Raw genomic sequence first — 22,321 nt, 5'->3', positions numbered from 1 at the left:
GATGGAGCTGCATTTTGTTGGAAGCCGCCCTGAGTGGCTGGGGAAACCCAGCCAGATGGGCGGGATAATGATAATAATAATAATAATAATAATAATAATAATAATAATAATAATTACTCAAATGTTATGGTAGACAGAAGAATAATTCCCCACTTGGATGGTGTGTTTGGTATCGTATCCATGGAATCCTTAATGCGTAGACTGACCTTAAGCTGTCTCAGCTGCCCAACTCTGCATCAGCTAAAGCATCAGAACCATCAGTCTGATGTACAGTGCAATATAGGAATCTCAAAGTTATCTTGCTGCTGGCATCTGTCTGTCTCAAGAGACAATGGAGTGCTCCTCCAGGGGTGAAGTCAAACCACTGGAGAATCACAGTGCCTGTTGTGGCTGCAGAGACCGTTAACTCATAACTTCTGCCTCCCATGCTGCTTTTGTTGCATTAGCAGCACTGAAGTGTCCTCTCTGGGGTGCAAGCCTGGGTTGAATGTACAGAAGTGCTGAGCTGCCAAGATGACAAGACTCTTGGCCTCACTGATTTGGGACAAAGCAAAGAAGAGCAATACATTTGGTACCTGCTTGGTTGCATGCAGGAGTAGCTGGAAGGAGGCATACAAGATGCCATCCAACTACCTTAGGGACTGCACTCTGGATTTATGTAGGGCTTGGTCCTTAGCCTATTCTTCTCCCAAAGGTGTCTCGCAAGGCAGCGGGTATGGATTTTTCCTCAGGGTTTGCTCCCAGAGCATTTCTCAAAAATGAGTATAGCTGCAAGGCAGCGGAGGTTTAGCATCAGTTTTCCTTCTCCTAGATGGGCTACCTTCCCAGGTTGGCAAGTCCCACCTGCCCTTCACATCCCTCTACAGCACATGCACAAACCACCTTCTTGATCTCATCTGCTCAATCTGCTTGAACCTGCCTTTGCATACAGGGGAAATCCCTAACTCACCAAGAGTTTAAGGCCAATCGGCTACCCTCACCTAGTTTAGCTGCACCCCATGAAACAGCTTCAAAGACATTAAAGGTAAAGGTACCCCTGACCATTAGGTGCAGTCGCAGACGACTCTGGGGTTGCGGCACTCATCTCGCTCTATAAGCCGAGGGAGCCAGCGTTTGTCCACAGACAGCTTCCAGGTCATGTGGCCAGCATGACTAAGCCGCTACTGGTGAAACCAGAGCAGCGCACGGAAACACCATTTTCCATCCCTCTGGAGTGGTACCTATTTATCTACTTGCACTTTGACGTGCTTTTGAACTGCGAGGTGGGCAGGAGCTGGGACCGAACAACGGGAGTGCACTCTGTCGCAGGGATTCGAGCCACCGACCTTCTGATCAGCAAGCCCTAGGCTCAGTGGTTTAGACCACACTGCCACCCGTGTCCTTCTTCAAAGACATTAGGTCTGCATTTGAGAGAAATCTTCTTCCAGGCTCAACAATTAATCCAGCAGTGCACCTGGATTAAGTTATAAATCAGAGTGATGAGATGAGGTGGATCAGCAATAGAAGTTCGAGTTTCCCCCCTTTTCACTCAAAGGGCCTGCTGATACTTCGCAACTCTACAGAAAATATGTTACACATTTGAAAGGCTTTTTAACTATTCACAGAACCCTTCAGAAGCAAAGAAGCTGATAAAATAGAACCATATTTATCCCTTCCCAAATCTCTGACTAAGCCTTACAAACCATCTAAAGGTAGGTCCTAGTAAAAGTAGCTCACTCCAAAGTACATGCAGTTCCCTTGATGCATCCTAGAGATATTAATGAGCTTTGGGGCATTAATGGAGATCACAGAATCCTATTAAGGTAAATGCCTTCTGCTGATGTATCACGACCCATCCTCAAGAGGGTAAGTTGCAGCCATTTTGTTTACTTCTAAAAAGATGGTTTTGCTTCTCAGTCTCGAGTCAAAGCTATGCAAGTGCATTGTGAACAGAGGGGGATGCAGCAGTGAGAATTCGGAAATAACTTTTTAAAAAAGTGGAGCCCATGTGGGAAGGCTGAGGGGGGTGAGTTACAGGTGGCCAAGATTGAACATTGTGTTAATGAAACTATGCAAAGGGTAGGGACTGCTATGAGTACAACTTTGTGGAGTTCCTTCGGTATTAGAAGGTAAAGGTATGCTTTCTTTATGACATTTTTCACTAACAGTTTATTGGAATGGAAGGTAAAAAAGTACACAGCTTTCTTGCCAAGAGGATAGCTGATTGAAATGGAACAAAGGCAGGGAGAACTGAGTGGCAGTTTTTATAATATCAGTAGGAGGATGGAACACATGAAACTAACCCCAGAGGTTGTAAATATAGATTTTTGTATCTGTTTATTGTTTCTTGTATGTAAGAAACATTATTGTACAATTTACACAGCTTTTAAGTTGTAAAATGGTTAAACATGTGTACAAAATATGCTCATTTTTAGAAAAAAAACATACTAAGAGCAACAACACTGGGGATGGGAAACAAACAATTCTTCAATTCAGTGTGCAAATGTTTTATAAAAATAGAAACACTAGCTCTACAGGTAGCATTTCATGATAAATTATTTAAATAGCATATCTACACAAACAGAAGATTAACTATACCAACAGTAATGAAAACAATAATTTATACAAATACAAGGAATGGTATGCAAGATGACAGGGGGTGAAACCATCGAACACAGTATCACAAATTGTTCTCAGCATTGCTTCAATGCTGTTTTCTTACTGGGAATATGTAATTCTGCAAAAAAACCCCAAAACAATCTTGACTATATACAGCTTGCAATCTTTTGTTTCTCCTTAATACTACAGTAGCTTTAAATTTCGTTAGATATTTAAACTCTGCTTGATCCAAAGGTTTTTCTCTCTTCCTTTTCTCAGTCACACAACAATGAGGTAATATTTGTACATAAACTTTCACCTTTGACATTCTTTTTTTTCTTAGTAAGAAGAGGCTCGTAGATAAAAGTTTTGCTGCCCCTTAATACTACGAGCAGTCTTTCTTAATTTAAAAAAATGCTCCTGAAATCCCACCTGTGAGGCACTTATGCTCCAGCAACCACATGCTGGTATCTGAGGTGTGCGATCTGCAAAATCAAACATTCTTATGCCATTTCTTCCTTTAGTCTGCCTCCTCCCTAGGACAGGGATTTTCTTCTTTGTCTGACACATGGACCGATAGAATGCACTAGCAACATACAAGTATAACAAAGGTGATAAAGGCAACAATCCATTGATAGCATCTCTCATGCAAATCCCTCTGAAATGAGAAGAGTACGGACTGACAGAGGATTATGGCCAGTGTTAACAGAAAGCTATTACCTCTCCAACAGGAGAGATCTGGGCAATCAATATTTAAACATTTTTGTGGTTTGGCAATGCAGCAGTAGGGTAGCCCTACTAGGCTACTTTGCCAGTTGTCTTGTACAGAGGAAAAAAGAACAACACACTGATAACAAAAACAAAAACCCAACCTCCCCCTCTCCCACTGCTTTAATTTTTTTTATTTTTTTTGCTGTGCCCCACATTGCTTCTGGAAAACCTGCTCTTTACAGCTAAAATATCTTCACACACTACTGTCTAGATTCACTATAGAACAATAAATAACCTGTATTTACAATCTTACAGTCATGGAGACATTGCAAAATTATGTGGATAGTCTTGACGCGTTGTTTTACTGTTTTAATCTAGAGACCTTTCTTATTCATAACAGACAGGATAGGTAAAAATAAATATTTTACATTTTCTTTATCTACAGTTCTACAAAAACCAATGCTTTAAAAATGTTTTTTTTTAAAAAAAGTCCATTGCATTTTGTAGAAAAGAATTTTGTATTTTAATTGTGTTTGTCATCTTTTGTGCCTTTGTAACCATAATATAAGAAAAAAACAAAGTTCCTTGAAGGCCAATACAAGTGCTAAGTTGAGCTGAAAGTGCTCTTTGGCACTTCAGTGTTCTTGCTACATCTGCACTGCCTGTTGCTGGTATCAAACCTGTGCATGTTTGTTATCATGCATTGGCACATGTAAACTTGCTTCCCCCCTCTGTTCCTCTGCATCCCCTTTCTCACTAAACTGGTGTAATCCAGTGTGCCAATATTGTTACCCCTCTTACCCCACAACTGAATTTTTAACATTTGTTAATGCTGCCTGGGGCTAGCCAGCTAGTTTTCTGATGTAATCAAGCAAAGTAGTTCCTTATTAATTGAAAAAGATTTAGGCTGTAATCCTGTGCATTCTTATGTGGGAGTAACTCTCATTGGGACTTGCATAGGAGCAAACATGCAGAGGATCAGGCTATTAGTCAGATATGTAACAGTCCCTCCAATTAAGATGTAAACCCCAGGGAGAATAGTCCCCTTTCAAAGAGTGAGGCATTTGCCTCCGACTTCTGCTAGTCTCTTTCCTGTCCCTCTCATCTCCCACAAGCTGAAGTATATATTTCATTTTTAAGTAGTCCACAACACAGCATAAAGATAGTCTTATTACAAAAGTGCTACTCCGTTGGACCTCCAGTTAAAGAGAGGCAGTGACAATGCCCAGCTACACAAATGCCTTTCTTACAGAAGTGACTATTTGCTCCTGAGGCAAGGAATGTTCTTATTCACAAAATACATTTGTTTTCTTCTGTGCCAACAGAGGTCAGAAATGAAGTGTACTTTGCTGTTTTCTCTCTCTCAAAAGCATTCTCTTGAGGCAGATCATGTATTTTGAGTCTATTTTGTAAAGGCAGAAGAAAGTGAAGAGCAATTTTAAAAAAATGGTCCCAGGGTTTGTAGAAACTAAACTTCTCAGAAGGTGCAATACAGCATTTCAAAATAATTTCTGTATCAACTGCCATTGTGATCACGGATCTGCAAGAAGAAAGGGAAAATAGTAATTTGTCACTCTGTTTACACTGATACATTAGTAATTAAGCAGCTACAATTAGCTATTCAATTGTCTGTTTTGCATCTTAAATAGTAATTGCATGTTCCCCTTTCAAAATGTCAGATGTGTAGCTGAATTGCTCCAAGCTTTTTTATGAAGTGGCTACCCATGCAACACAGCTATCTAGCTCTGATAGAGTGACTTAATTTTTGGATATCACTAGAGGCTGTTGAAAGGGACACAGGTGGTGCTGTGGTCTAAACCACAGAGCCTAGGGCTTGACGATCAGAAGGTTGGCGGTTCGAATCCCCACGACGGGGTGAGCTCCCGTTGCTCGGTCCCAGCTCCTGCCAACCTAGCAGTTTGAAAGCACATCAAGTGCAAGTAGATAAATAGGTACTGCTCTGGCGGGAAGGTAAACGGCGTTTCCGTGTGCTGCTCTGGTTCACCAGAAGCGGCTTAGTCATGCTGGCCACATGACCCAGAAGCTGTATGCAGACAAATGCCGGCTCCCTCAGCGTTAGAGCGAGATAAGCGCGCAACCTCAGAGTCGTCCGTGACTGGACCTAATGGTCAGGGGTACCTTTACCTAGAGGCTATTGAATATAGATTCAAATTCAACAGTTCTATTTTCAATGGCAAACCTTGTGTGCCGTAAATATTTTTACATCACTCTTGATATTAAATACAATATTTCCATTTTCCAAGCGGATGTTTGCCATTAAATGTTGTTTACTATATATTTCCCTATGGGTAACAAGGGTTGTAGCCAAAGAGTTACAGATTTGTTTACTTTTTTTATCAAAACCTTTTGAATGTGTAAAGCTAAAGTGATGGTGATATTTCACCAGTAATTTCAGGAAAACAAACTTAGCTTCAGAAATATGGATTCTTACCTTTGCACTCATATTTAAGATCTGAGAAGAACACCATTTCTTGAGAGAAGACAAATAATCCTAAACGACCACCAGCATAGGTTTTGTCATAGATTGGTCCAGAATCAGCCATGATCTTCTTTCCTTCAAACATTACAACTCTGCAGTAAAGAGAAACAGTAATTAACCTCAACCATGATATAGAATGCTTATTTTGCAACTATAAAATTAGCTATTGCCAAATTGTATTTGTCCTTCTAAAGTTGTTTTAGAAACTTTGCAAAGCTTACCTAATGTAACCAGTCTTTGGTCTGTGACTCAGACGCCATCTGTAGGCAGTGAAATCTTTCCAGCCTATATGATGAGGGTCATGCCACAGAGTCCGCACCTGAAAAGCAAATACGTAGTTAAATTACACATGACATTATGCTGGTACAAGTCTTTGAAATCAACTATGCTTGGAATGTCATTTCAGACATGGATGGTGTACGTGTTGTGATTTCTGTTGTCTGGTCTTTGACCATAATAAAGACTGAATTGACATGGCAAAAGGGGATGAACAGCGTGCCCAATGGCCTTGGGCTTCCTATTATTTCTGTTTCTACCTATCATAAGCACTGATTGAATACAGAGCAGAAATATTTGCAGGCCTCCCACTCTGTGGGCAGGTTGTGCATTTTGTCCTCTGAGGGAGGTGCCTGAAGCTAAAGATGCAGGAAACACAAGCATTGCTCTTCCTGTTCCACCCACTTACCACATTTGAAATAGCCTTAAGTGAATGTATGATGCTGTTAATTGAATTGTTCGAAGAAAATCCCATTGGTACTAAATGGAATTCTGAGAGCTTATTCATACAGTATATATTTGTGTCAAAATGAGCATTCTCTTGTGGACAAACATAGTGTGTGAATAAGCAGTGACAGATGTAAACACCAAGACTGAATCCAATTAAGTCATATCACTGAAACAAATGGACATGACTAACTTAAGTTCATTGAGTTTAGTGGGCCTGCTCAGAGAATGGCTTAGTTGGGTATAATCCTCCTCTACTGAATTGGATGCAGAAAGTTAGTTTACATTAATCCTGTTGTGCACAAGACTTTTGAAAGAGACTTGTGCGTTCTTATCTTACATTGTTGTTTAATATCATCCTTCAAATCTGATTTTTCTTTCTACAACACTAATAGTCCAAGGACTGCAGAAAGGCAGGTTTTATTTATTAAGAGAAACAATCTCTTACCTGTCCAGGAGTATTTCCAGTGTGCCACAGTGCATTACGGAGGTGTTCTCCAGGACCTGTGGTGGAGTTCACTACTTTGATAGCAAGACCGGAATATCCCTGAGCTTTGGTTGGTGTTGGATCCCAGTAAGACTGGGTGATTTGCTTCCACATGACTACGTAAAAACGGCTGCTGGACTGATAACCAAACACAAAACCAGCATAATCATCATCCCTTTCTGTATTAATGAAGAATGTGCCGCTGAAATCAACAGCATTAAATTCATCATAGCCTGAGTGAAAGGGAGAAAAAAAGGAGAGATATTTAGTCTTTTTTAAACTGCAAGAATGGTCAGTTCCCCCTATGATTAATTAAGGCCTCGGCCTCTTCCAAAGGTTCACTGGTGTGAAGTACTGTATTTAGAGATTCTACCATAAGACTTCTTTGCTGTATTGTCCTTTGGCGACAGGTTTTCATGTGACTCTTTGGGATATGGAAAGATTTGCTTTGAAGTCATAGTGGCCGTAGAAGATAGGTAGGACCACAACCTATTGCCTTTGCTGCTTTGCTGTCACAGAGGCAGGCAGGCAGGCAGGCAGGCAGGCTTAGGGCTACACCACTATGGAGCGATGGAGACCTTAGAATCTGAATGTAAGTGAACCACTTGCTAAATTATATTATGCAGGCAAGTATTGTGTGTACTTTCAACTGAGCCTTTAAGTGAATAGTTATCATCCAGAGACAGATGACACTTTCTACAGTAAACACAGAAAGGAAAACCCCAAATCGCCTGCTCACCAACTGCAAGTCCAGGATCACAGTTGACAGTCTGAACCAGTTCTTTGCCTTGATGACGAACAACCCAATTAGGATCGTTCTGAGATGTGCCCTTAGGATCCAGGGGAACCATCTGAAATCGGCGGAAATCTGTCTCACTGATGTCAACATTCTCGGGGCAGATGTCATGAATGTCCAGCACCTTGTCTTGGTCAAAGTCATCTTTGCATGCATCTCCACGCCCATCACCTAGCCCAAGAGAAAGAAAGGAAATGGTGGAGGAGTGGGAGAGAAATAAAAAATATGTGAGAGTTTAAAAAGGAAATGTGCATTTCAGATTGGCAGTAGAATGTTTACCAAAATATCTAATGTAATTAATCCAAGAATTTAACTGTGCTACTGAAACCACCATTAATTGACATCAATACTGTAACTATTTTACTAGTTACACTAACAAATGCCACCTAAAGGGCACATTTGATAATTTCCTTAAATTTCTTTTCTCTCCCCACCTATATCCCTTTTAAAATACAGTTCCAGGCCCAAATCTCCAAAGGCTCCCCAGTCTGCGCAATAAACACCCTCTGACAGCATTTCAGTGAAATGTGTAGATCCAATCACATGGAGCTGCTCCATCTGAACAAGCAGGATATGTTTTCTTGCCATTAAGGATTTCCCCCCCTTAAAAGGATGATTAAACACTACACTGTGCGTTTAATTTAATGCTAGACAATCCCTCCTAGTATAGTTAGAGAAGTTGACAGTGAATAATTTTTCTTACCATCAGAGTCGAGTTGGTCTGGGTTGGCAACCAGTCTGCAATTGTCTTTGTCATCAGGGATGCCATCATTATCGTCATCGTGATCACAGGCATCGCCTTTTCCATCCTTGTCATGGTCAGCTTGGTTTGCATTGGGCACATAGGGACAGTTATCAAGATTATTTTGATGGCCATCTTCGTCAATGTCCTGGTTGCTATCGCATTTGTCTCCTATGCGGTCAGAGTCAGAATCCGTCTGAAAGGAAAATGGACGAACATGTTCAAGTAAAGCATTTTAAAAAGAGTACCAAAGATTCCTAATAATTTAGACTGTCTTGGCCCATCCAGTGGCTTCTTGCTAGTGAAGTTCCAATGGTCAGGACTCCAGCTGGCTATCATGCCAGTTGAGGGAACAGCTCTGCACAGGCAGTCCTTGCATGCATGGAGCTTTATTGAAGTGAACTAACAGGTTGACAGGCGTAGGAGTTCTCTTTGTATGGTGGTATGACAGCTATTGCACACTTGTAATTTGCTAATGTTAATGTCCACAGACAAAAAAAGAAAATCACCTGTCCCAACTTGTTTTGGGTTATCTTCAGACATCTTATTGCTTAAATGTATTCCTCAAAGCACCAGGGCCTGAGAGGATGGTGTGGTTTCTGCCTTTACTTGGCAGGAATTTCCATGTAATTTCCATGCCAGAATGTGTTAATCTCTTGTTTGTTTACTTTTTCAGATGAGATAAAAGCACCACTTTCTGCTTTATTGTGCACTTTGTACCTTCTGGGCACTAATGCTGTATAACTGGATGAATATTTTCTATTTACCTCACTGCTATGGCTGTGTTAAGGCTACTGTTGTACAGTAATGACCCACTGTTAAGGTAATACCCACCATAATGTTTTTTGCCACATAGTGATTAAATGCTAGAACATTCTTTTAGAAGTGTCATGATATAAAAGTACATGCAAACTGCAAATAGTACATCAGGCTGCTTACTTTCTGAAATATGGCCCTAAGACCTCTAGATGCAGACTACAATATTAATCAGATTGCCCTACGTTATCCAGCTTCGTGTTACTGCTGGTTTGGCTGATGGTCCATTGAGAAATATAGTCACCCAAAAATCAACTGATCACATTAACTGCTAGCTGAAGAGGGGCATTTTCTGCAACTTAAAATGAGACACTCAGCACTTCAGGAATACTTGAAGTCCATTGTCACTGTGGTCTGCTATACACTACTTTGGAGAGAACCCTTTCATTTAAAAAAAATAGTCTAGCAGAAGTACAGGGACATTAAAAACAGATTCTTTTATTGTAAGCATCCTTTTAGCCAACACTGCCCACAGGGTAACATGAAAAACAGATCTAGATTCCTCCAATTTTGCCGAGACCACTCAAGCATCCAAGGTATGCCCCTGAAGCTATTAATCCTACTGCCTTGTACATGACATGACTGCACAAGCTTCACCCATTGCTGCATTAGATCTAGCAAATTAAATGGGATGGGTTGGGCTTCCCTCTTATTTCCAAGCCTTTAAACAGGCAAAGTTTAATTAGGTTATATATATTTATGGTTGGATATGCCTTTCAGCTTTTCTAATAGTGGAGAAAACAACTTTGTGATGTTAGCATTCTATATAGCTTTAACTTTTGTCCTTAGCAAAGCATTTTGTGTGTGTTTATTTATATGAATCTAAATTCACTGCCCTCTTGGCCTCAGGACATCTTGTGTCATGGATATACATTCCTTGCAAACACACCCTTCATTGTTCAGCACATGTTCTGCTTTAATGCTAAATATCTGAAACATGAGAGTGCCATGCTGTAGCGCTGTGCAGGTTCCTTTATCTTAACCAGCCTGTATTTAATAAAATAGCACTGTGATGATACCAGAGATCTTTTTCTCCATTTAGTAGTTATGCTACTAGCTGATGTGGCTCCAGTACAGAATGTATGCTTTCTATAGTGATTCCAAACCATAATGGGTGGTATTCTACTCAGAGTAGAAGCTCTGAAATTAATGAACTTAAGCTACTCATGGTTATCCATGTGGTTTTTCTATTAGTAGAATATACTGCATCTAACATGACATACAGAAATGATTTATGCACTTGGATGCCTCATGCATTTTTAAAAAAAGAAATAAAGGTTTTCCACACATGTCCCAGTTATAAACAATTGTGTATTCCTCATTAGGCTGCCAACTGACATATATTGCAGGGGTGTGTGTGTGATAAATAGCAGATATCAAAGAGTTAATAAAAACTGAATGTCCATGTACATTTATAGGCCAAATAATTAAGCTGACCTGGTCTGGATTGTGTTCCATAGGACAGTTGTCACACTGATCTCCAACACCATCCAAATCTGTATCCTTCTGGTCCACATTATATACATACTGGCAGTTGTCTCTTTCATTAAGAATGCCTAAAAATACAAATAGTTTAGATATTTTGGTGACCTTGGTAACATGGCTGAATAGTACACACATATAGTGGGACCAAATGAAGCTAGTAACTAAAAGGAAATGACTAAAGGAAACCAAGTTAAAGGTAGATCTGTCTAGTATCATATATTAACACTGTTAGAACTAACACAATAGTTAGCAATCATGTGGCAGCCTGTTTGTTCATGGAAGAGCTACAATTCAAGTACGACTGGTGCTGAAACATGCTGATAAAACAGGGTTGGATCCAGACTTGTATAGAGCAACTTTCTACAGCTCTCAATGTACAACATATTTGGTCCATGCAGTGAGAAAGATTTCACATCAGCAGTTGAATTTGGGCAACTTGTTGATTACTAAGAAAGTGTGTGGTGATGGGGGGGGGGCTAGAAAAAGAACAAACAACAAAACCGTACCATCTCCATCAATATCCACAGCACACGCGTCTCCTTCTCCATTGTTATCAGTGTCTATCTGATCCGGGTTGTGATTGTATGGACAATTATCACAGCGATCACCAACATCATCCCTATCATAGTCATATTGTTGTGGGTTGTAGATGAATGGGCAGTTGTCCTGTAGAAGAAAGAAAATAAAGAAGCCATGTTAAAAAACATAAACATACAAGCATGCATGCACTTTTAGATTTATAAGAAATTAGTTGACTATATTTATTTGAAAAAAGGCAGTAAGCAAAGGCACTGATAGGACGACATCCATATGGACAGTGTGACAGAGGGAGCTGAAAGAGAAGCTAAGGCCAGTCCCCTGTGCTCTGGAATATTCCTGTCTACTTGCTGAAGCAGAATGATGCTATAATCTGAAGTACCAAGTAAATCTCAGGCCTTTAAAGCATGGGATCCCTACAGCTGTTGAAAATACAAAACTCTGATAATACTTTACTGTGCTTCTCTTTAAATACATTCCAAAATATCAGTGCCTGCAATTTCCTACAGTGACTGCCAAGCTGAAGTTCTGCAAATAGCCCCCAGGTATGGGGCAAAAATGAATATTATCTAAACCACAGACAGAACAGGACTGTTTCCGCGAGACTTACTCTGTCATCTACAATGTTGTCATTGTCATCATCATTATCACAAGCATCACCAATTCCATCCTTATCATAGTCTTCTTGCCCAGAATTGGGAAGGTTGGGACAGTTATCCTGCAGAAGAAGAAACATAATCATTTACTATCCAGCTTTAAATACAACACAGCAAGGTGCTCAGATTGTAAGATTATATTTACTAGATTTTGTTTTTGATGGTGTTTAGTCCATAGTACAATTCAAATATACTCAAAAGTATGTACTCTAATTTATCCTGAAAACTAAAGATCAAACAGAAATTTCCCCAAGACATTTCAGATTGTCCAAAGTAGGCAACTCTAAAAGCTATGTATGAACCATAATCCGACACAGGTGTTATTTCAACAAATTTATGCATAAGCATTTGACTCAGGTACACTAACTGACAGTTTTTTTATTTCTTTTAAGGTACGGATATTATTGTTCAAATGTTCGTGGTGCATACATTCATTCAGGGCTCTAAAGTGTGTGTGTGTGTGTGTGTGTGTGTGTGTGTGTGTGTGAGAGAGAGAGAGAGAGAGAGAGAGAGAGAGAGAGAGAGAGAGAGAATGAATATGTAGAAATTGGCTTACTTTGCTGCAGTGGTAGGTAGCATTGGCAACGCAGGGCAGGTTTGTATTTGGCCACCCATCTAAGTCTGTGTCTTCTCCACAGATAATGCCATTACCAGCATAGCCTGGCTTACATTCACAGCGATACATAGGGTCACTGAAGTGGCCAAGGTAAGTGCACTTGGCATTCTTATTGCAGTCATGAGTTCCATCCTTACATGGGTCACGTGGTTTACAGACCTAAGAGACCAAATGGACACAAGAAAATTAAGATTACATGCAAGAAATGTGTCTATCATTTTGTTATTTTGAGATAGCAACACATGGAAGCCTTTTTTAAAAAGAGAATACTTCTCCATGGATACAGTAGCCAATTATGGCTTTTGTTTTAAAAGAACAAGGCATCCTATGTGCATTTCTATATGTTAGTTACTAACTTAGGCTTGGATGTGTTCACATACAGAGAATGTTTATTTATTTCAAATCCATCCATCTACAGGGCCCCACACCGCACCCCACACAAGGTCCATCACCCCCATGAGCAATTTTGCAAGCGTTATGGAGGACTGCAGAGGGAAGAGGTGGAAAAGCTAGGATCCAAGCCTTTAATTATAGCAATATCTGAAGATGGAAGTGTGGAACAATATGCTTAAAGCTACCATGTCTTGATGCTATTGCTTTCAAGATTTTAGAAGCATTCATTCTGAACTAATTTAATTGAAACACATAGTATACATATGTTGTCCTTGGAGCCAGTCTATGTTATGCATAAAAACTGGCATGAACTAGGCTGTACAGGCCAGACCCCATTTCCTTCATTGTTGTGGCTGCTAGGAAAGTACAGCTATGATCATGGTAATAATGTTTTTTCTCTGATTCACGTTATCCATGCAGATCTGTGAGCAAAATCAAGTGGCGGAATGCAATAGTGTGAATTCCCCCCAGAATTCTTTTCAGATGTTAAATATATGCATACTCTCCTTTCAGAGCAACTTGAATTTCTAGAATAATGTATCAAACTTGTTCTTTTCCCCCTCCTGGGCATGTCTCATAAATGCAAAAGGGGAGGGGCGAGGTTTTAGGAGTAGGGACCTTTTCATATTTTGGCAGTACCTGCTTGTTTGCTATTGCATTCTCCACGCCTCGACCAAAGGGCTGTGGTCCAGAAAAGCGTGGTGGGCAAGGTAGGCAATGGTATCCAGGCTCAGTATTCTCACACCTGTGGACTCCACCAAGGACAAAGCAGGCATCTGGGACCTCTTGACACTGGAGCATGAAAGAAGGTGACGGAGGGAAAATTAGCTGTAGGTTTACTTACAATTCAGTCCTACATTTTATATAAATAAGCATTTCCAGTCCTCTTACCTCATCAATATCTTTGCATTTAATTCCATTTCCACGATATCCAGCAGGACAGGCACCACATTTCCAGGAACCATCAGGAAAACTAGTACATGTAGTTCCCGCAAAGCAAGGGTTAGACAGGCACCCATCTGAGAGAAGATAAAGGTGACATTCCAGAATGTTATTAGCCTCGTGCAGGGCAGTGGTGGCGAGCAAGGTAGATAAATTTAACAAATACTCTTCTGTGTTTTTAAAAATCAGCTCGGTTTTAATTTGACTTTCTTTGCACTGCTTGTTCTTACCATTTTCTACTCTAAATTCCACAAGTAAGAAATAAGAACAGCTTTGTCCAGCATACAGCTAAGATGCGGCTGTATCTCGATATATTTTTTTTTCCAATGGGAAAACTCAGACAAATAGTTACATCCTTCTGAAGATGACAGAGCAGAGCTACCAAACACCATTTTATACTTCAAAATAGGTCATTACTCACCAATTGGGCAATCCTGCTTGTTGCAGATCTGGGTGTCCTTAGCATCACCAATACAATCCTTCCCTCCATACTGGGGCGCAGGATTGTTGCACAGACGACCGCGCTGCTGAAGGCCCCCTCCGCAGGTGACTGGACAGGTGTCCCATGGTGACCATGGTCCCCAGTTCCCATTTACTAAAGAAAAAATTGATTTATAAAACAACTATTAGCATCCAGGGAACAGAGCACAACTGCCCCTGGTACCTTCATATGCCTAATCACAAACAAATCTAGATGTTGAAAAATTCAGGCTGTGATGTTCCTTTAAAAAAAGGGTGGGGTGGGGAAGTGCCATCTCAGCAGATTTCACGTAAGAAATGCCCTGCTGAATCAGGCCAAAGCAATGTAGATCCTGGTCTCACAGTGGCCAGCCAATTGCTGTAGAAAGACCATGAGCCAGATCTAACTGCAACAGCACTTTCCACACTTGTGATTCCCAGCAATTAGTATTAAGGGGCATACTGCCTGCAACAGTGGAAGCAGAACCCAAGCATCATGCCTAATAGTCATTGAAAGCCTTATACTCTGTGAATTAGTCCAAACTCTTCCAAAGCCATCCAGGTTGGTGGGTACCACTTATCTTATGGCATCCACTATTCACCTATATAATAAGCAATGGAGTATTGGGGGGAAAATTGCAGAGAACACTCATCTTTTAAGACTAAACTTACTTGGGCAAGGATCTTTCTGGCATGGTTTGTTTTCTCTTGCCTCTCCCTCACACTCTCTGCCATTCATCTGAGGTAGTGGAGAGTTGCACAGCCGGATTCTAGTGATCACTCCAGTTCCACAAGTAACAGAGCAGGAAGACCAAGGGGACCAGTGGCTCCAGGCACCATCCTGTTTGACTATAAACAGAAACAGCTGTTACCAACTATGAGGATTAAAGCTCTTTTAAGCGATTTGTAGCTTTCCTCTGGCACTAGCGGCAATATAGAATCACTGAAATTCAATTCAAGAAACCAACATATTGCAATAATAGAAAGATGGCAATGGTACACACTTGGTACTGAGAGTCATTACACTTGATGCTGTGCATGTCAAGATAAGCGATAATTTACACAGCAATTGAACAATGATTTACACAGTAATTAATTACAGTAGTCAACTATCTTATCAGCTCCTTTTGTCAGCAATTGGCAATTTGCAAGCAACTTAATAGTGCTAGCATGAAGTATTAATCAGAATTTCTCAGCATATTGCAAGCTCAGGACAAGAACAGGTTGCATTGTTTTCAAAGTAAAGAAATGAAATGCTTACATCTCTTATCACATTCCTGCATATTGCAAATTCGTGTCTGTACAGAAGAGCCTTCACAGCGATGGTTGATTCTATCACAAGAGCGACCTCTCTGTTGAATGCCATTGCCACAGGTCACAGAGCAGGTAGTCCATTCAGACCAAGGAGACCAAATGTCGTCTGCATAGTCACTGGCTGTAAAAAGAAGCAATTCCCTATTTAAATCCTATGCAACAAATTTTCTATCACGTGTTTGATTTATTATATTTCTATGCCGCTTTACATTCAAATGAATTCCAAAGCAGCTTACAAACAATAAAAAACAATAACATGATAGAACATAGTAGACCACAAATACAGCATACCTCATAAATAATAATTAACAGAGCATCAGTAAAACAATTACAATCTATAAAACGTTAACAAAGCAACAACTAAAAAATAAAATAAACATCAAATTTCAAGCAAAAGTCATATTATATGATTATAAATGCTGGATCAATTTGTTATTTTATAAAACAGTATTAACAACCTTAATAAAATAGTAACCAAAAGATAAACTAAGTATTGTTAAGTTCAGACACACACTCTCCACACCCCCATGACTCAATTTTTTCACTCCATTTATCTCATTAAAACACACTGTTCTGCACTGAAACATTTTTTTTAATCAAATAGTTTCAAACCTACCTCTATTTCTTGTTCATTAAACTTCATGAAAACAATGGTCTAGTCTGCACACAACCCAAAGTAATGACATATTAAACTATGGTTTATTAAACCATAGTGTAGTGTTATGTGCAAACCCTGCCCAGCAACTTAACTATGGTATATTTGCTGCCATAGCAGTATATTTTACAACACAGCTTCTAGTGGAACCAAGTAGTTGAAAATGTTAAGGAGCCTAAACTACTTACGCCAACATCGTGGGCAGCATTCTCCATCAGGAACGGTGGCATTGGAACAAGGCATGAGAGGGCAAGATACTTTATGGCACATAACAACAGAGTTCTAAATAAGGCAAGACAATATTGACAAACATGTATGAAAATTTACTCTTTCACCTGAGAATTGCTTAATGCTAGAATTACATCAGAGATGTTTCTCAAAGATATTTTGGACCAATCTAGATTTTAATTCTAATTCTGTGAAACAGTCTCACACCCCCACCTTCCCACCCTGTTCTTTAAAGTAATTTTAGAGGCTAACAAAATCTTAAGATCGTATCAGGTGCCAGCAATATATAAAGAACCACAGTTCAATTCACATTAAAAAAATAATCCCTATGAGAGAGAAAAAAAATTAAACAGCCCTTCCTCTTGCCAGAGAATCAGCACCTTTTCAGCCTGAGGTTCTTTTAACTCAGAATTCAATGGACTAATGTTCCCAGGTATGTTCAGGTGTTTACCTGGACACATGAATGCTCAAAGGGTGTGCAGATGCAGCCTTCAGAGTGTCCTTGCACATATCAGCCATCCAAAGACGCACTCCAGCCTTCCCCATGGCAAATCAAATACTCACAAATTATACTAACAGTAAGGAGTCTTTACCTGGCAAGTACATGTAGTACAACTATCTGTTGTCCACTCAGCTGTGTTTTGGTACATAACATCATTATGGATGCATACTCCAGGACTGGTCCTATACCGAGTAGCACCCACTTCCTGAAAAATACCATCCTGAAAAAGAAAGTTTTAAAGTGGATTTAGATCAATCTGAATCTCACACTTAAAGAGTAAAGGAATTACTTCAACAAATTATACTCAGCCCCATTAATTTTAATGAATCCTGCTTCCAAATAAGGGCACTTAGGTCGAAACCATAAGCACTTACACTTGAATAGTGTGTGGCTTGCTTCAAAGAAACATGGGACATGATCATGCTGCATGGATCAGTTCATACATGCAAGTTAGCCATTTATTTTCTCAGTTGGGTCCCCTGTGTGGGACCATAAGGGAGGTTTTCAAGGTAAAATTGTCTACTCATGAATGCTGCCTGCAGCTGCCATTTCTGTGACTTTGGTCACTGTAGAAACAGTCACCTCCATGCTAGAATGGCTGCTGATTGTTGTCGGCAGTAGATACTTATGTCAGTCCACACTTAAGTTAGTCAATCTGTGACATACAAACAGCTTGGCGGTGAAGTTCCCTGCCTGGTCCCCTGAGGGAGATTCTTAATCACCACAGGGGAGTGTCTGTTTACAAGCCTGCCTTCTATTACATGCAATTGTTTGTTTGCAGAATATAAGCAGCTGGTGGCTTGTATGTGTCAAGGAGCCCTTAGAAACCCATTGTCCCTGTTTCATTATTGTGTATTTAACAGCCACTTACCATTTTGCTGACTGAATCTTTAAGTGTTGTAACCAGGGCACGCAGACTTTGCAGTTCTATAAACACATTGTTTAGTTCATCACAGGAGAATCCACAGATTGCCTGGATGTCTTTTGTTTTATGGCCAATGTAGTTAGTACGGATGGCTGGACGGGAGCCATTCATGGGATTGTCCAATATAATAACTCTTCTGGTGGCTAAAACAAAAGGGAAAGGGGCATACATATTATAGAGAAATATAATCTCACAGAATCAGAGGGTAGACTGAAAAATACATAGCACTTAGTTTACAATGCTTTGCAGTTTACTGTGTGATGAAACTCCTCTCACTGTTCTTTCACATACATCAAATACATAACTTTAATAAGGCAGCAAATTTGGAGACATATTGAAGACTTACAGCTTTCACAGCCTTTGTTTCTCAGGATGGCTTCCACTGTGGTTCCAAACACAAACCGCACGTTCTGCAGCATTCCCTTAAAAACAATGCATTTATTGTCAGCTTTTGATGAAAAATGGAAGGGTAGCATTGCCAAAAAAATGCATTTTCAAAATATTCTATTTACAATTGATAGAAATTTCCCAATTTAAGTGGGGTAATTATTGAATAAAGACTTGTTCTGTGTGCTAAAATGAGGAGATTTTTGCACATGAAGCTAAAAGAAGCTGGGTTTGTAATGCAAATGTAAAAAAACACCACCCATATGGTCAGAATGGTAGCTAACTATAAAATTCCTCTCCTTCACATTGTCTTTTTCATGGACAAGGATCAATTGTTAATGTAAATATGAGACTTGCAGGTGATTTAAACCTCACATCTGAAAGGAACGTTAGATATTTTTGCATCTGGGGCAGAATGTAAAAAACACCTCTCTTTTTCTCTAACCCCAAGGGCAGATGCTTCTTTTTTAATGACAGATAAAAGCCAGGGGAAGGAAATATCACCATCTTTGGAACCTGTTGCTTCACTTTTGCTTCCTAGCAGAATAAAGTCTGATCCCTGAGATAAACTCACAAACCTGCTACCACAATACAGGCATCTTACCTGGAAGTTGTCATTGACTCCCCCTTTGGCAATGCGGAGTCTGGCACTGCTGGCCAGGTCCCTGGTGAGGATGTTCTGAATAGGGATTTCCAGCTCCACATTCATCAGCTTCTCACACCCCACGTAGAGCTGAGCCTGATCTTCCTGGACTAGGAGGGTGATGTTGTTCCACTGTGCGTTGGGCAATTCAACTTCCTCCACCGACACCAGACTCTGGTTGCCCTCCTTGGGGAAGACACTCAGGTCCAAGGTTTTAGCCTTGCCATTCAACACCAACTTGAAGACATAGCCAGAGCTGTCTTTGCGCTCCACAGCCAGCAGCGTGCCAGGGATCTTCTTCATTGGGCGAAGGTTTGCTAACAGGATGAAGCCCTTCTCAGCTTGGATGGCATCAAGAATGTCTTGGAATTTGTAGTCAGGAACAGCAGGGATACGGTTGGCATCATCAATGCGGTAGGCAGGGCTGGATGTCTCGGGTCCCTTGACTGGATGCACCCCTAGTGCCTTGCGAGCTCCCTTGCGAGTAAAACCAATCAACTCAAAGAGATCGAAAACACTGTCATCATCACCATTTTCTGGCAGGAGAAAGAGAAAGAAACAGAAAACACTGATTATCGGCTTCTGTCAAAAGGTTGAGAGAGAAAGCAGAAGTGTGGACTGAATATCACAGGCCGGGAACAGGATTGTATGGAGGTGAGTCAAAGGAACTTATCATGGCCAGAGAAAATCTTCAGCTCCCAGGAAACAAATAGTTGTGATCTGCTTCTCAGTATCTATACCATCCCCAGTCTCAGAACAACTCCCTGCCACAGTCCAGGCTCTGCAGGAGGTTAGCAGTGATGGAGGAGAGGCTGTAGCGGTTCCAGCCAGTTTCTCACACACTTTTGCCTCACTGGCTGAACTTCAGGGTCTAAGGGAGCAAAGAGCTCTTTCAATCCATGACCAGCTACCCTGGAAAACCAGGAGTTTCCTGGTGAGGTAGGTTCCAGGAATTCTCCTCGCCTTCCTTGCTCTCTCAAGGGGCTCTGGCTGAGGCAAACTGGAAAGAGATATACAATGGGAGCCTGTCGAGAGAAGAGGGCAAATGCCAGGAGACTGTGTGAGGGGAGGAACTGAAGAAGGAATGAGCTCTGGGCTATATCGGGAGGTGGGAAGGCAGTTGTGCAGGCTTCCAGGTAAAGAGAGAGACAGCTGAGTTGGGCTGACTCACAGAAGCTTCAAAGCGGCTTGGGGAAAGGGGTCGGGCATGCCCTCAGGCAAGGCATTTGAACAGTGCAGGGCTCAGCTCAGAACCCGGGCTCAGTGCCAGGACTAAGCCTTGGAAGAGGTGAAGTAATAATCATTAAAAAGTCCTGCGTGCTTTGCCTTAACACACACATGGATGGGGGAGAAGACGTCCAGGGAGCCGAAGGTGCCTCTCTACTTTGAAATCAATTCACCCCGCTCTCTGCACGTCTGCGGCTTCCTCCCCCTGCCCTCCCCTCGCGGCCCCGCTCGTGTGTCTGGTCCGGAGCGTCCCACAAGGGCTTGTGCGAGCCACCTACAGGAAAGCGAGCGCTGAGGGAAAGCGCCTCCCTCCCTCCCTCCAGGCGCCAAACCGCCTCACTCTGCTCGACGCACAGGAGCGAGCCCGCCAAGCTGCGAGCCCTCAGAGAAGAAGCGGCCCGAGGGGAGGGAGCAGAGGGCACCCAAGCGCTCTCCGGAGCCACGTCCGCCGCGCTATTGGCCGGTCTCATGAGACTCCGCGCCCAGCAGCCACAAGTGGCGGGAGGGGGAAACAAAACTCCTCCTTTCGGGCGCCCGAGGGGGGAAAGGTGAGGGGCTCGCGCAAGGCTCCTTCGGAGTTTCTTCCGAAGTTTAGTCACGTCAGTCAACACAGCCTAAGGACCTAGGAAGCTGCCTTAAACCGAGTCAAGAGACCAGCGTTGTCTACACTGACTGGTAGGGGCTCTAGGCTCCAGAGTTTCAGGCACCCCTGTCAGCAACCAAACCCGGGACCTGCTGCTTGCAGGGCATAGGCTCTACCAAGGACATTGCCTACTACCCGGAGAAGAGCTCTGTGAAATCCCAACGCTTGCTATCCTCGCAACACAACTGCTCCAGTGCGATAACCGCCCCAGACGCCGCGAATCCACCCAATAGGACGCAAGGGATCGCTGCCCACAGTCACCAATCCGAAGTCCCGCTCGCCTTAGAGAAGTAGCCGGGCTACTCTTCGAAAACCAACGCCACTATAACGGCCCCAGCCTGACCTTTAAATATCATTATTAACAAGGCACGAGTGACCTCTCCCCGCCAAATCTAGGCTGAAGTGGCTGCCATTCCCCCGCCCTCCCTCTCCGCGCCCCCGGAATTCGGATTACCTGGGATTCGGTTCGTTGCGCAGACCCCCAGCATCAGGAGGAGAAAGAGGCCGCCCGGTAACTCCATGGTACGGATCTGGACCCAAAGGAGCGACCTTGAAACAAGAAAGGGAAACCGCAGCCTGGTCACTCCAAAGGTCTCGGGCCAAACACCCGCGTTAGCTTAGCGGCAGACAGAAAGGAATCGGGCTGGGAGGAAAGGTGTGCAAAAGATGGGAGGGGGATGGAGAGGATAGACGGGAGAGAAACCAAAAATACAGGGGGGGGGGGAGACGAAGGGAGGATGAAAAGTGAAGGAAAAGAGAGCGGGAAAGATGCATGCTTCAAAACAAGATCATCCGTAGTATAATATTCGCCTTTGCGCATTCGAAATATTACTGCAAACTTGCAAGAGGAAAGCTGGTTCTTCAGCACGTACCTTTTTAGAAGTAAGGAATCCGAAGAAGTAACCAGCCCTAAGAGTAAATATCTCTTGTAGTAACCCAGCCGAGAGAGATAAATATCCTTGCGAAGCTCTCGGACTTTCCGATATGGCCCTTAGTTGGGTTTCGTTAGCGCCTCTGGCTGTGTGGAGCCCAAGCGAGCAATGCCCCTCAGCCCAGGTCTCTCTCTCCCCGGCCCTGGAGCAGTCCGAGAGAGAACGAGGGATCCTTGGATTGTAACGGGTGATCAGTTGCCTGCAGCCCTCGCAGGTTCCCCTTGGCTCTCACTCCTGGCAGCTTGCACTGGAGCTGCTGCAGGAGCTTCGCTCGCCTTTAAGGGGTCGCTCGCATTCCTGAGAATCCCAAGAGCCAATCAGCAGCCGCCGGGCAGGAAGCGGGCTGGTGTTTATCCAGTTACCTCACAACAAGTCACACACACACTCACTCTGCCCCCTCGCAAAAATGCAAAAGGAAGTGGGGG

At 42.2% G+C, this 22,321-nt stretch overlaps 1 protein-coding gene across 1 annotated transcript; it reads right to left on the bottom strand.

The window, feature by feature from the left end:
• Positions 1 to 2,290: 2,290 nt before the first annotated feature.
• THBS1 (thrombospondin 1) lies at positions 2,291 to 22,156 on the bottom strand. The gene is made up of 22 exons (XM_081886526.1): positions 21,837 to 22,156; positions 21,419 to 21,513; positions 19,056 to 19,630; positions 18,411 to 18,486; positions 18,011 to 18,207; positions 17,231 to 17,359; positions 16,598 to 16,691; positions 15,702 to 15,875; positions 15,113 to 15,289; positions 14,403 to 14,576; positions 13,931 to 14,058; positions 13,679 to 13,831; positions 12,587 to 12,805; positions 11,985 to 12,092; positions 11,344 to 11,503; positions 10,790 to 10,908; positions 8,498 to 8,732; positions 7,738 to 7,965; positions 6,960 to 7,231; positions 6,010 to 6,107; positions 5,741 to 5,880; positions 2,291 to 4,828 (listed from the first exon to the last, which is right to left on the bottom strand). The coding sequence occupies exons 2-22, from the start codon at positions 21,483 to 21,485 to the stop codon at positions 4,821 to 4,823; spliced, it is 3,531 nt and encodes a 1,176-aa protein (XP_081742652.1). The 5' UTR covers positions 21,486 to 21,513; positions 21,837 to 22,156; the 3' UTR covers positions 2,291 to 4,820.
• Between the last annotated feature and the right edge of the window lie 165 nt (positions 22,157 to 22,321).

This window comes from Podarcis melisellensis (assembly GCF_964234715.1).
Source record: "Podarcis melisellensis genome assembly, chromosome: 1".
Lineage (NCBI taxonomy): Eukaryota > Metazoa > Chordata > Lepidosauria > Squamata > Lacertidae > Podarcis > Podarcis melisellensis.
The sequence above is the reverse complement of the archived record's forward strand: the minus strand, read 5'-3'. Positions and strand labels throughout refer to the sequence as shown.

What these genes read in the sequence shown, in the direction of transcription:
- THBS1 (XM_081886526.1), bottom strand. Translation starts at nt 21,485, where the DNA reads ATGGAGTTACCGGGCGGCCTCTTTCTCCTCCTGATGCTGGGGGTCTGC. An exon ending in GCAGGAATGTGATAAGAGAT is followed by an intron (nt 15,290 to 15,701) that starts GTAAGCATTTCA and finishes TTCTGTTTATAG; the next exon opens with TCAAACAGGATGGTGCCTGG. An exon ending in TGTGGATATTGATGGAGATG is followed by an intron (nt 10,909 to 11,343) that starts GTACGGTTTTGT and finishes TTGTATTTTTAG; the next exon opens with GCATTCTTAATGAAAGAGAC.